This window comes from Gigantopelta aegis, chromosome 1 (assembly GCF_016097555.1).
Source record: "Gigantopelta aegis isolate Gae_Host chromosome 1, Gae_host_genome, whole genome shotgun sequence".
Lineage (NCBI taxonomy): Eukaryota > Metazoa > Mollusca > Gastropoda > Neomphalida > Peltospiridae > Gigantopelta > Gigantopelta aegis.
In genome coordinates this window covers 6,465,153-6,478,188 of record NC_054699.1, presented here as the reverse complement: position 1 = coordinate 6,478,188, position 13,036 = coordinate 6,465,153, and the positions used below count along the sequence as shown (strand labels likewise).

At 39.3% G+C, this 13,036-nt stretch overlaps 1 protein-coding gene across 1 annotated transcript; it reads right to left on the bottom strand.

Moving 5' to 3' along the window:
* Window positions 1-8,550: 8,550 nt before the first annotated feature.
* Window positions 8,551-12,108, bottom strand: LOC121368726 (serine-enriched protein-like). Its single transcript, XM_041493478.1, has 5 exons — window positions 12,027-12,108; window positions 11,319-11,559; window positions 10,477-10,673; window positions 9,719-9,876; window positions 8,551-8,598 (listed from the first exon to the last, which is right to left on the bottom strand). The coding sequence occupies exons 1-5, from the start codon at window positions 12,106-12,108 to the stop codon at window positions 8,551-8,553; spliced, it is 726 nt and encodes a 241-aa protein (XP_041349412.1).
* Window positions 12,109-13,036: the final 928 nt, after the last annotated feature.

Below are 13,036 nucleotides of genomic sequence, written 5' to 3'. Positions count from 1 at the left end.
GTTAAAGTTGAATACTGAAGAAGTTAGACGTGAGGCAGGAAATGGTTTTAACATGTCGGAGGCTTATAGATCAGTGCCTGTATTTGATGACCAGGAGGTAGATATGTTCTTCCAACTTTTGAACGGGCCGCTAAGCAGCTAAATTGGCCGCAGTCTAAATGGACATTGTTAGCCGTGTCTAAGTTTAAAGGGAAGGCTAGTGTAGCTTATAATTCAATGAGTGATGAGCGAGCAAGTCAGTACGACCTAGTTAAGGCTGCAGTGTTGAGGGCGTATGAATTACGACCTGAGGATTATCGTTTACGGTATAGCGAGTTGAGAAAAACGCAGGGTCAGTCTTATAGTGAGTTTGTGGCTAAGAAGGCAGGGATGTTTGATAAATGGGTGATTTCTCATCAGGTAGAGTCATATACCGAGTTACGGGAGCTGTTGATCTTACAGGACATTAAAAATGGATTACCAGTTAGCTTATGTATTCATTTAGAGGATCGTGATGTCAAAAAGATAGAGGAGGCAGACATAGTGGCAGATGATTACGTGTTAATACACAAAGCTCAGGCAGTACCGGGTAGCTCTTTACAACAGGGTGATAAGAAGAAATTTCAGCCAGGTTTTTCTCGGGAAAGTAACTATCGGGGAGAGTCATTTAGTTGGTCAGCTAGTCAGGCAAGGAATGCACCTGGTGGGCAAAGTAAGGATAGACCTGCATTATCAGCCAATGCACGAACTTTTCGTCCACAGTGCAGTTAATGTAAAAAGGATAACCATCTTATCGGGGACTGTTTTAAAAGGAAACGCGATAATGCGCAAGTGATCGGTTTAGTGAGGTCAGCTCCTTTAGCGAGAGAGTTAATGGTTAGTCCCATGGCAGAGAAAGTAAACCCGTATGTGTCCACTGGTATGGTTTGTGATGTGAAACAAGAGTTGCGTCCTAAGGCAATATCAATCTATAGAGATACCGGGTGTAGTCAGAGTCTGATAACGCAAAAGTGTTTAGCTGGTATTGAAAATTCAGACATAGGACATAGTTTGGCTTTAAGCTCGGTTACTGGAGAAAAAATGGTTGTCCGGTTACATAAGGTTTTCTTGTGTTCGAAGTTTGTGACGGGACCAGTCGTTATGGGTGTTGCGAAGGACTTGCCTGTTGAAAACGTAGGAGTTTTGTTGGGTAATGATTTGACTAGTCAGTGTTGTCAGCCGAAATGTGACCAATTGTTAAGTAAAGACAGCCCTTTACCAGTAGAAGAGAGTGAGGTTGATGAGATTAGATATCCTGCGTGCGTAAAGACTAGGGCTATGGCCAGTAGGTTAGCACAAGACGCAGAGGATATTTGTGATTTGTCTGATACGTGTGTGAGCCATGAAATTGGAGTGGATGAGGTTATCAGTAAAATTGTAGATAAGTCAACTGAGGAATTAAATGTGGTGGAACCTGTTGATCTCCCGCAGAGGGTAAATGAACCAGTTGTGTTTGATAGAGGGGACTTACCTTGTATTAGACGAGAGTTAATTCTAGAGCAGGGGGCTGATCCAAATTTGTTGGCAGCTCGCACTACCTTGTTAACTGTGGACAAGGGAGTATTGATTAATAAAAGAGTTAGAGATAGGAGGTTGCCGGCGACCGAACTGGCTAGGAAGCATCTGAGCTATGCTCAGAGCAAAATAAAATCAGTGTTTGATAGGAAGGCTAAGAGTCGAGAATTTAAACCAGGGGATAAAGTGCAGCTGTACCTTCCAATTAAACGGGGTTCATTACAGAACCGGTATTTCGGTCCCTATGTTGTGCACAAACGGGTTAATGAGACAGGGTATGTGATAAACACTCCTGATAGGGTTAGGAAAAGTAGGTATTGTCACATCAGTTTGCTAAAAGGTTATTTTGACAGACTGCCGATAGTTCCAGTGTTGCCTGTCCAAATTGAGAGTCACTCAATTTTCTGTGATGACGTCAAGACTGCAGAGGTCAAGTTGGCCAACGGCCAGATTTTAGCAGACTTGAACCCCCAGCGAGCAAAGTTGACTACGTTGAAACAAGACAATGTTTCCATTTGTCAGGACCTTCCAACGGTTACCAACACCTTAAGCCAGGATATGCGCTTGGAACCCAACGCTACCCCGATTCGACAGAATGCCTATCGGAGAAAACCTGGAAAACGTGCGACACTGAAAAAGAAAGAAACGAAGTTCCAGTGGTCAGGTGAATGCGAGAAGTCATTCAACCGTATCAAGCAGATGCGCTACTCGTCTCCCGTGATGGCAGCACCAGACTACCGAATGCCGTTCAAGCTACCTGTGGGTGCCAGTGACGTGGGTGCTGGAGCTGTGCTGTTCCAAGAAGACGAAGACGGACTGGACCATCCTAATGAAAGCCTCCAACCAGAGAGTTTTGAGATGGAGTCTTCTTCTGCAGGAATACCCAATTACCATTGAACATATCAAGGGCACATCCAATGTAATCGCTGATGCCCTGTCCCGAAGTTGAACGTTATGATAATGTGTTGACATTCTTGATTTCTGTTTTGTTTATATATATTTTATTTGTATACCAGGGACTCAGAGACTCAGTGTGATTACTGGTAGTCACCTTATTATTACATGTGTTATAAATGCCCGTATGCGTTGGTTAACGCACCTTTTGTTTTAATGTAGTATATTTCCCTATTCCTAGAGTAGAGGAAATATCCTTTTTGAGGTGGGGGTGTGTGACGGTACATGCTCTTAATTTCTTTTCGCTTGTGGCGACATTAATTGTGTTAGAGGGCCGTGTGCAGTTCATTGCACTTATCCAGGTGGGCAACTTGTTACGTAATACTTCTGCGCGACAGTCCTCGATCGGTACGCCTAATACACACCCAGAGCAGGTGTGGAGGCTGTGTGGCTAGTAGTTACGTAATATCTCCGGTAGTGCTGTTTATGGCCAGGGGATTGGTCGCGGATTGGCGACAGCCAGACTGACGATCAGAGAGTAATATACCGACTCTGGTAGAGGTGGAATATCAGATGATAAGATTCGGTGCCGCGATTTACCCCCAGGCGATATTTCGATTTATAATAAATAGCTAGTGTTTTAGAGTTATGAGGAAAACGAAATAGGAAGGCGTCCAGGGGGAACGTTAGTCCGTTTGGACTTTGGTAAATATCATTTCTGCTCTGTTGTATAACCTTGATGTGATTGATGTGATTTTTAAATATTTTAATACTGTATTATACAAATATTCTTTAGACAGTGTCTTCGGTCATCTGACGAAGTAAATCGTAGACTTTTTGTTCTAACATTATACGAGTATTTGGTAATATAAAGCTTAGCCTGCATCCTAGAAGACCTAGGTAAACTGTAGGTTATTGTCTTTATTGTGATAGGTACCAGTATTAATTCTGTGTTACAAGGTTATTGAACAAGTAGTAAGGGTTAAATAAAAATTAACCAGTTAGGAATAGAGTGGTAATTCCTTTATAAATTAACTTCTCCTAGAAGCGTTTCTCAATTACCACACGTGTGGGTGTTGTGTCACGGTGAAGTGATTCACATATTGTGTAAACTAGACACCTAGATATTAACTAATTAAGTGATCAGTTCTGGGTTGTTATTATTGTTGTTATTAATTAACTACTACGGCTGTACGTTTGTCAGCGTAGGTTAATACAGATTCCAAAGTGTATTGTGTTTTTGTTGTGTTTTCTAGTGAACTAAACGTGCTATATTATATATACTTTACATAAGATCGTATCTCTGATCATACCTAGACGAGCCATACTCGGGTAAATACCGCCCGTTACAGAGAGATCTAATAGATATACAGTTAGGAGAGAGATTTGGATAATCGTGTTTTATTCAGTTACGGGTATTATAGAATCCCCGTGACACATCTGTTATATGCACATATCACGGCCATTGATACATCATTTGTGGGGGCATTGGTTATAACGGGAAAAAACATAATCAGATAATGAGGTCACAAAGGTGATTCGATCCTACTACCCAATCACCTCAGGTGAACGCTCTATCGACAATACAGAAATATCAACACATTTCGTTGATTGTAAATACTCACCATTAAACTCTCCATTTTCGATTCCACCAGTCCAAAACATCGATGTCTACAAGACATGTCCTTGAGGTATAGCTTTCCATGGTAAAATAGTTTATAAAATATGTCAACTGTTAACGAAAGGTGTATCTATATGCGATCATGGACTGTAATAAGAGTTTTATACGTTAATACGTGTCCCGTTAATCAAGAAATAGCCGATTATTAATAAATCAATGTGATCTAGTGGCGTCGTTAAACAAATCATACTTTAACTTTTGAATTAAATTTATTTTAAAAGTATTATTCCTAAATCACTTCATTTCTGTCTGCACACCTACGTCATCTAATGTCTTCGAGTGCTTTAAACTGCAGGCGTGCATTAACATTTTAGAATGTCTCCACTGAATTATGACAACAAATTAGTCACACCGCTTCACATTTAACGCACACATTGCATTTTAATTGCCAGACAATATTTCACTTAATAAATAATGATTGCATTATGAACCATGCACAATGATTGCTAGATACATTGGGGTGTTTTTCTAATTTTCATTTCATTTCAACTTATTTCCGTGCTTATATCCAATTAAGGATCAAGAACTCTGTCCTGGGCACACATCTCAGCTATCGGGGCTGTCAGTTGGAGCCGGTACCGGGCTGCGAACCCTGTACCTACCAGCCTTATGCCCGATGGTTTAACCACTAGACTACCGAGGCCGGTTACTGAATTTGTTTTTGTTCTGGCTGGGAAGGGAAATAAATCAAAGGAGACTTATCTTCACACCATCTTCAGACCATCTTTAGTGAGGCAGAATATGGTTTACGTTCTTCTATTTCCCACCGTGTGTGAGGTTATGTGTGTATGCGTGTGCGTTTATGTGTATGCGTGTGAATGTGTATGTGTAAGTGAATGTGTATGCGTTTCTGTATGTATGGTTACATAACTATACCAACTTTGTGTCCCACTTACAACTAATAACTTAGTCGTGGGCAGACATTCCAGTTAGCTTAGTCTATTAAAAAATAATAATTGTGGATTAATATTAGGATGATATGATTGATTTTAGAAAAACAAACAGTTTGGTCAGAGCTCAGCTTGTTATTGAGTTTTGGTTCTTAATTGACAGTGAGTTGAACAATCAATCCACGGAGGAACAATACCTACTGTATTTGCATTAGGGCTGATGTCACTCGAGAACATATTTATACATATATGCATACATGTATTATATACATAGCAATGAAATATATAGATCTACGGAAACCATAAAAGTGATATCCGGTGAAAAGTCATATTTTCACTGTATTTTAGCTACAGTGAAAATATAGAAATCGTATTTACTTTTGTCTCGTTTCTTCATAAATATGTTTGATGATTACCAGTGCATCTGATCGTATTTGAAAAATTAAAAAATGTAATTTAAACAACTGTACCTATTAAAAAAGGATACGAAGTGCAATTACGATAAAATATCTAAAACGAATTGAATACGAAGCTAAATAATGATGACCCAATGTAGTGTCATTGAGTGTAAGTGTACGAATTTAACGGCGTTCGGATCGTTTTGTTTTTGTTGGAGTTTTTGGAGGATCATTTTGTCAGGTATGTTTGCACAGCAGTATTATTAAATAAATGTTAACAAAGATCATTTTTATTCAAATTTCTTTTTAAAAGTCTATGGTCAAGTAAATTTTCTGGAAACGTTCCATAGGAAGAAATATATCATGGCGTTAGTTGTTAGTTGGTTACTGGTTAGTGAGAGAGAAGAGGATGTAGTGGCTATACACTTCCCCATTGAGTCGTTAAAACTCGCTCTGGGTGGGAGCCTGTACCGGACTGCAAACCCTGTAACTACCAGCCTGTAGTCTGATGGCTTAACCACGACGCGGCCGAGGCAGGTTCAGATCGGGAAAATCAGGTCTGGCATCCTGAAGTTCGTGCAGGGGGAAACCTCGGATCCGGCATCACTGATGGGCGGACTAGTGCCGGCAAGACGGGGTTGGTACTAACTCAGCGCCGAGAGGGAGTCTACCGACAAGCGGTCCTGGTTAGATAGATGGATAGCCACACCATCCACAGGATCGTCAAGCCCCTTTTCGTTAACGACTACCGGAGTGTCATAACCATCCTCGCCGACCAGAGATGGAAGCACTTCATCCCCGCCTTTGCTGGTTCTCCGCTCATCGGTTCGCCGTAGGCTAACTTCCAACGGCCTTAACGAGGCCTTTCATGTGGACATATAGATCGGACTTTAAACATTTATACCTTCGTTCAAAATTTTATGTCGAAATTACTTCTCTTTTTTTAATATTATTAAATAGTCCGATCCTCTCTTCTTTCTCTTATTTATTTTTGGACTGTCCTTCTAAAATGCTCCAAATTATATATATATTCGGCCGAGCAGTCAAATCTTTTTATATTTGGCTTGTAATTTGTTTTTGTTTTTTTATACAAACAATATCTACACAGGTAATTTTAAAACTAATTTTAGGTAGACTAATACAATGTGTTTTGTAAGACAAAAAATAATGTTATGGAAAATGAGAAAATCAAAATCAAAATGCCAGAATACGATATTCAACTGTCATAGTGGCAGTAGTATTCAGGCCTACCGGGTGTCATGATCTACTTCCCCGTGATCACGTGACCTTGGTAGGAGACAGTGGCCTTGGCACAGGTGTGCGCCCTTGGTAGGTAAGTTTGTTTGTTTGTTTTGTTTAACAACACCACTAGAGCACATTGATTTATTAATCATGGGCTATATGGTAAAACCGCTACATTGTTCCATTAGTAGCAAGGGATATTTTATATGCTACATCCCACAGACAGGATAGCACATACCACGGCATTTGATATACCAGTCGTGGTGCACTAGCTGTCACGAGAACTAGGCTAATGGGCCCACCGACGGGGATCGATCCCAAACCGACCGCGCATCAAGAGAGCGCTTTACCACTGGGCTACATCCTGCCCCGCGACCTTGGTAGGAGACAATGGCCTTGGTGCAGGTGTGTGACCTTGGTAGGAGACAATGGCCTTGGTGCAGGTGTGCGTCCTTGGTAGGAGACAATGGCCTTGGTGCAGGTGTGTCACCTTGGTTGATTGAAACACTAGCGTTCTACTACCCGGTACATTAAAAGTTATCCCGTGTAAGATCCCGACATAATACTCAGTTTGGTTTACATAAAAACACGTTCGTGTTCTTGGTTTGTCTTTTCAGAAACTCACATACCGCTAATACATGTTTTAGTTCTAGTATATGATACTGGCAATACCGAAACACACTCTAGTAATATTATATATTTATCCCATAACTTACCCATGATATCCATGTCATAAACCCATGTGATAATTTACTTTATTAACCCGGTTTATAATGGTATGCAAATTTGCAAGGATTCTAGGTTATGTGTTGCCGTAGATGGGTCATTTGCTTACAAGCCAACAAGACCCGTGTACCTGGGCGTAATGTTTTCAAAGATTTTTGTTTAAAATGCGTGACGTGGAAAAACTAATCTGCGCAAATCGTGATGACGTCATATTACGGATGGCAGCGAATTTAGTACTGTGATTTACTAAACAATTAAAATGTTATTTTAGAAGTGTTATAGGATAAATAGAATTCGCTACTCGTGTTTTTTAATATGTAAAATATCAACCTCGTCTAGTTAATCGGTATTTGTCTCGGCAGAGCCTCGACAAATACCAAGTAACATAGACTCGGTTGATATCGTGACGAATCCTCTATTTATATATATATATAAATAGAGGATTCGTCACGAGTATTTTTTAATATGGAAAATATCAACCGAGCCTCGACAAATACCGATTAACTACACGAGGTTGATATTTTACATATTCAAAAACACGAGTAGCGAATTCTATTTATCCCATAACACTTCTAAAATAACATTTTAATTCACTTTTTAGTAAAATCAGATTAGCTCAAATTAGTTTGACGTCACGCAGAGCCTCGCTGCATTCGCCATTCTAACCTTCGCAGGATAAGGCCAATATCTCAAGACAGTAACCAGTTATTCCCTACATAACGGCCACATGTGAGATTAATGTAAAGTAACATTTTAAGATAGGTATATATGTGAAGGGTCCACGGAAATAACCTGTGATGTCACATTTTTGGTAATGTGGTAAACAATGTGGTATATCCTAAGAAAGCTTAATTTACCAACAACTTTTAATGGCCTACCATACATTTATGTTTTTAATTTAGTGTGTTATTGTAACCTTGACATAAACGACCTTTATAATACTGACCATCTGTTTGGACATCGTATGTTATTCCCGTGAACCCGTCGTATATGTTAGGGTATTCAGCAGTTACCTGTCGTAAAGGACTACTTTTGATTACTCCCACATGTGGCCGTTAAACACAGGTTTGACTATGATCCTAGCCGTTGAGAACTCGCTTGTGGTGTTTGCGTCGCAGGATCGAACCATTTCGGTGGATCCATTCCAATGATTGGGGATTTTCTCGTTCCAATACATGTACCATAACTAGTCGAAGGCCACTGATGACGTAGTCTGTTTGAAACATTTCATCTTCTGAAGCAAACAAACAAATAAATAAACAATAAACATTTCAAATAAAAACGTTTATTCTTGATAGCTGTTTTATTATATTGTCAAACACAATACAAGCTTTCTACACTTTATACAAAACTATTTAATCTGCCGGTCTCGGTGGTGTCGTGGTTAAGGGATCGGACGAAAGTTAAGGGATCGGACGAAAGGCTGGTAGGTACTGGGTTCGCAGACCGGTACCGGCTCCCACCCAGAGTTTTAACGACTCAATTGGTAGGTGTAACACCACCGCACCCTCTTCTTAACCACTAACCACTAACAACTAAACCACATAGCCAAGGTGTGTGCTCAGCACAGCGTGCTTGAACCGTAATTAGATATAAGCGCGAAAATGAGTTGAAATGAATTGAAATCTATCCAAATAGAATATATGTTTAACGACACCCCAGTATGAGACATACATCGGCTATTGGGTGTCAAACGATGATAAATGCCGATTCTGTTTCGATGACGTCACAGCGATTCGTAACAAAAGCGGAGTTCCAGTAAACTTGGCTTGTTGTTTTGTCTTGACAGTCCATCACTTTGATTTGGGAGTCGAAGCCGGATATGACGTGTAAGTGACGGGTGCGTGACCTCTGTGGTAGTGCCAGTCTGTCACTTCGATTTGCGAGTCGAAGCCGGATATGACGTGTGAGTGACGGGTGCGTAACCTCTCTGTGGTACTGCCAGTCTGTCACTTTGATTTGAGTCAAAACCGGATATGACGTGTGAGTGACCTCTGTGGTAGTCACGTGATTGAGTCTCGGTACAGAGATCACTTGCTCTCAGCCAGCGGTTTTAGAAATCTGAAGAAAGAAAAAAAATATATATTGAATTTTTGGACAGTCTGTCGTCAGTTATTAAAGATAGCTTTATGATCAGTAACTGTCGTGATCATTGCTCAACATTTGTTTCTTTAAGCTAAATATGCCGCCATGTTATTCAAAGTATGTTACATTCAATTAAATCGTATTTAATTTAAAACAAAGGTCTTTGTCTTAAAAACATCCACTTGGAAAACATATTTAAAAAGTTTAAAATATTTTGTTTTTAAACTCAACGTTTCGTCTTGAAGAGTAAATATTATTAAAATGCATACCTCCATAATCAATTTCTGGGCCGCTTTCTTTGTACCATATCTGGTAGCTGATGTCATCAAGTTGTCTTTCTGACCTTGACCCTTCATCCGTCGAACAAAATCCCAGCATGCCCTGGACAGATCTTTCAACTCGTACTCGGAGGCTGCACACAGTAGACCTGAAATTGAGAAACAATGAAATACTTTAATTAGTGTTCTCTTACTAAAGTGCTAATTATGTAAAGAAAAATAATCTTCTGTAACTAAATGTCTTCATTTATGACACAACAGCTGATAGAAATGTTGTTTTTCTTTGATTAAGGACTATGACCAGTAACTAGTTCTGGTAAACATGTGGTCAACTCAACACGTCTCAGAAACCGGCCAAACTACTTTACGACTATCACATATTTTTTTCAATAATAATAATAATAACAATAATAATAGTTAAATCTTTAAAACAGCCAAAAATCATCTCGAACATAGTTACTTGGCTTTCAAGTTGCTATGAAATTTCGTTCACAAACATGATAGAATACTACTTCTCCCCCACCCCACACTCCCTAAACACACACGCTAAACATGTTCTACTTGTCCCCCACCACACACTCCCTAAACACACACGCTAAAACATGTTCCATCTAGGGGCGTTGTTGAAATTTTCGTCAATCATCGGTGACAACAAAAATTATTTTGTGATGTTCTTTTTATTTTTATATCAATTACTGTTGTAATTAAAAATCTGAAGAAAATTATATTAGTTTAATTTCTCCACTTACCGACAACAATTTTAGCGTCCACCTTCACTTTCCCACAATGTAGAAACATCACCAAGCTGCGGAAGACGTCGATGTCGTAGTCAGGTACTGGAATGGTTAGATGACTTTCCAAGGTCTGGCGTCTGGACTTTGACTTCTTCTTCGATGCCTCGTCTGTCATTTTCCTCTGGTGAAACAGTATCAATTGGTACAGAACTCTAGAAAAATAAAAACAGTATCATTACAAACACTGCTTAAAGATATACATATTGTCAAGCTTGACAAAACAGAGTAAGAAAACTTCAAAACACAATAATTAAAACATCTCCGAGGTCTTACTATTCACACACATAAAAGTTTTTGTGGGTTTTTTTTTATTGTTGTTGTTGTTGTTTTTGTTTGGGTTTTTTGTTGTTGTTGTTGTTGTTTTAACGACAGCAATAGAGAACATTGATAAATTAATCATCGTCTATTGAATGTCACACATTTGGAAATTCTGAAACGTAGTCATCATCAGAGGAAACCCGCTACATTTTTCTCTTAGCAGCAAGGGATCTTTTGTATGCACCATCCCACAGACAGGAATGCACATACTACGGCCTTTCACCAGTTATTCACACACAATTTAATCAATGTAATATTAACAAATCCATGTCGATTCTGTTGGTTATGCGCAAAAAAAATATTTTCTACAGCATCCATAAAAAAAAAGTGTTGTTATTCTAAATATTTAACATTTTAATAAGTAATGTTACATTTATACTACTAACGCCATTTTCGAATGTATGTATTATGGATTATGCATAAACGTTTACTTCTGTTTCTCTGTAAGTAATATTTAAAAATGTCATCGATATAATTACCTGCTTCGTGTGGCTAAGATGGCTTTAACTCCGTAAACTGGGACTCGTTCTTTTCCGACGAGGAACATGACGTCACACAATTCCGGCATGGTGATGATGTACTTGAGACTGTCACACAGACCGCTTGTGTTGCTAAACAGCATTATCTCCCCTGGAACGCTGGGTGGACGGCAGGCGGAGCTCACTTGGTCGTCACCGACAGAAGATCTAGAATCATCGGAGTCGTATCCAGAACTGGAGTCTGAAGAAAAAGAATTATTATAACTCACGATTTATACATACATACTTTTTTAGATATTCTTTTTCTCACATAAGTATTGTACGTAGCAGGCTATGAAGCAATACAAACTATTTAAAGAGATTTTTTCTCCTTTTCTTCTGTACAACACCACTAGAGTTCATTTATTAATTAATCATTAGTATTGAATGTCAAACATACACTATTTGTGTCACATTGTCTTTGAGTAAACATGCTATATTTTTTCATTAGTAGCAAGGCATCTGTTATATGCATTTTTGCACATCGGGAACAGCACATATCACGGCCTTTGATACACCAGTCGTGGAGGCATTGGTTAGAACGGGAAAAAACATAATCAGATAATGAGGTCACAAAGGTGTTTCGATCCTACTCCGCAATCACCTCAGGTGAACGCTCTATCGACAATACAGAAATATCAACACATTTCGTTGATTGTAAGTACTCACCATTAAACTCTTCATTTTCGATTCCACCATTGTCCAAAACATCGATGTCTACAAGACATGTCCTTGAGGTATAGCTTTCCATGGTAAAATAGTTTATAGAATATCTCAACTGTTAACGAACTGGTATGCGTGTATCTATATGCTGAATGGCTTTCTCATGGACTGTAATAAGAGTTTTATACGTTAATGACGTGTCAAAAATTAACTGGCGTTAATTACGAGGGATGAGTGGCAATCAGACGACATTGAGCAAAGTGACGAGCTATCGTCATGGCAACAGGCACGCTCGAGTGACACGAGGCTGGCACGAGGTAGCGTGTCTTCGTAGATTAAGACAAATAGTAATTAGGGATTAATATCAGGATAAAAGGATTAATGTTAGAGCTCAGCATGTGAAATTATTTTAGTGTATTATTGACATTGGGTTTTTCAGCCCACTGAGAAACAAGAAATACTGATACATAATATTAATTTATTTGAATTAGCCCTGATGTCCCTTGACATCATATTTATAAATAAATACATATATAGAGACATATATTTTTTAAAACAAATTCTACTTACGCCAAAAACAACGGAAAATAATATTGACACATTTCTGTTATATTATTGACATAGTGCGCACTTGTAATAACGCTCGAGGTTGGCATGAGCCTGACACGAGGTAGTGTGGCTTAGTGGATTAGGAAAAAAAAAGTAATCATGGGCTACTCCGATTTAATCGATTAAACAGGGAGGGATCTTGATATATGCACCATCCCACATACAGGATACAACAAACACGGCCTTTGATAACCAAACCTTTCGTTTGCGTATAACCCAGATATAAGTTGCTTTCAATTAATACAGAGGCCGAGATTACCGGTCCGAAAGTAACTGCGGCCGAGATTACTCGGGTCCGAAGTTACCAGGCCGAAGTTACCAAAGTCCGAAGTTACCACGTTCCGTTTCGAACACGCCCATCCATCGATAAGATCGGTGGCCTGATTCGGGATGGGGGGAGGATAGAG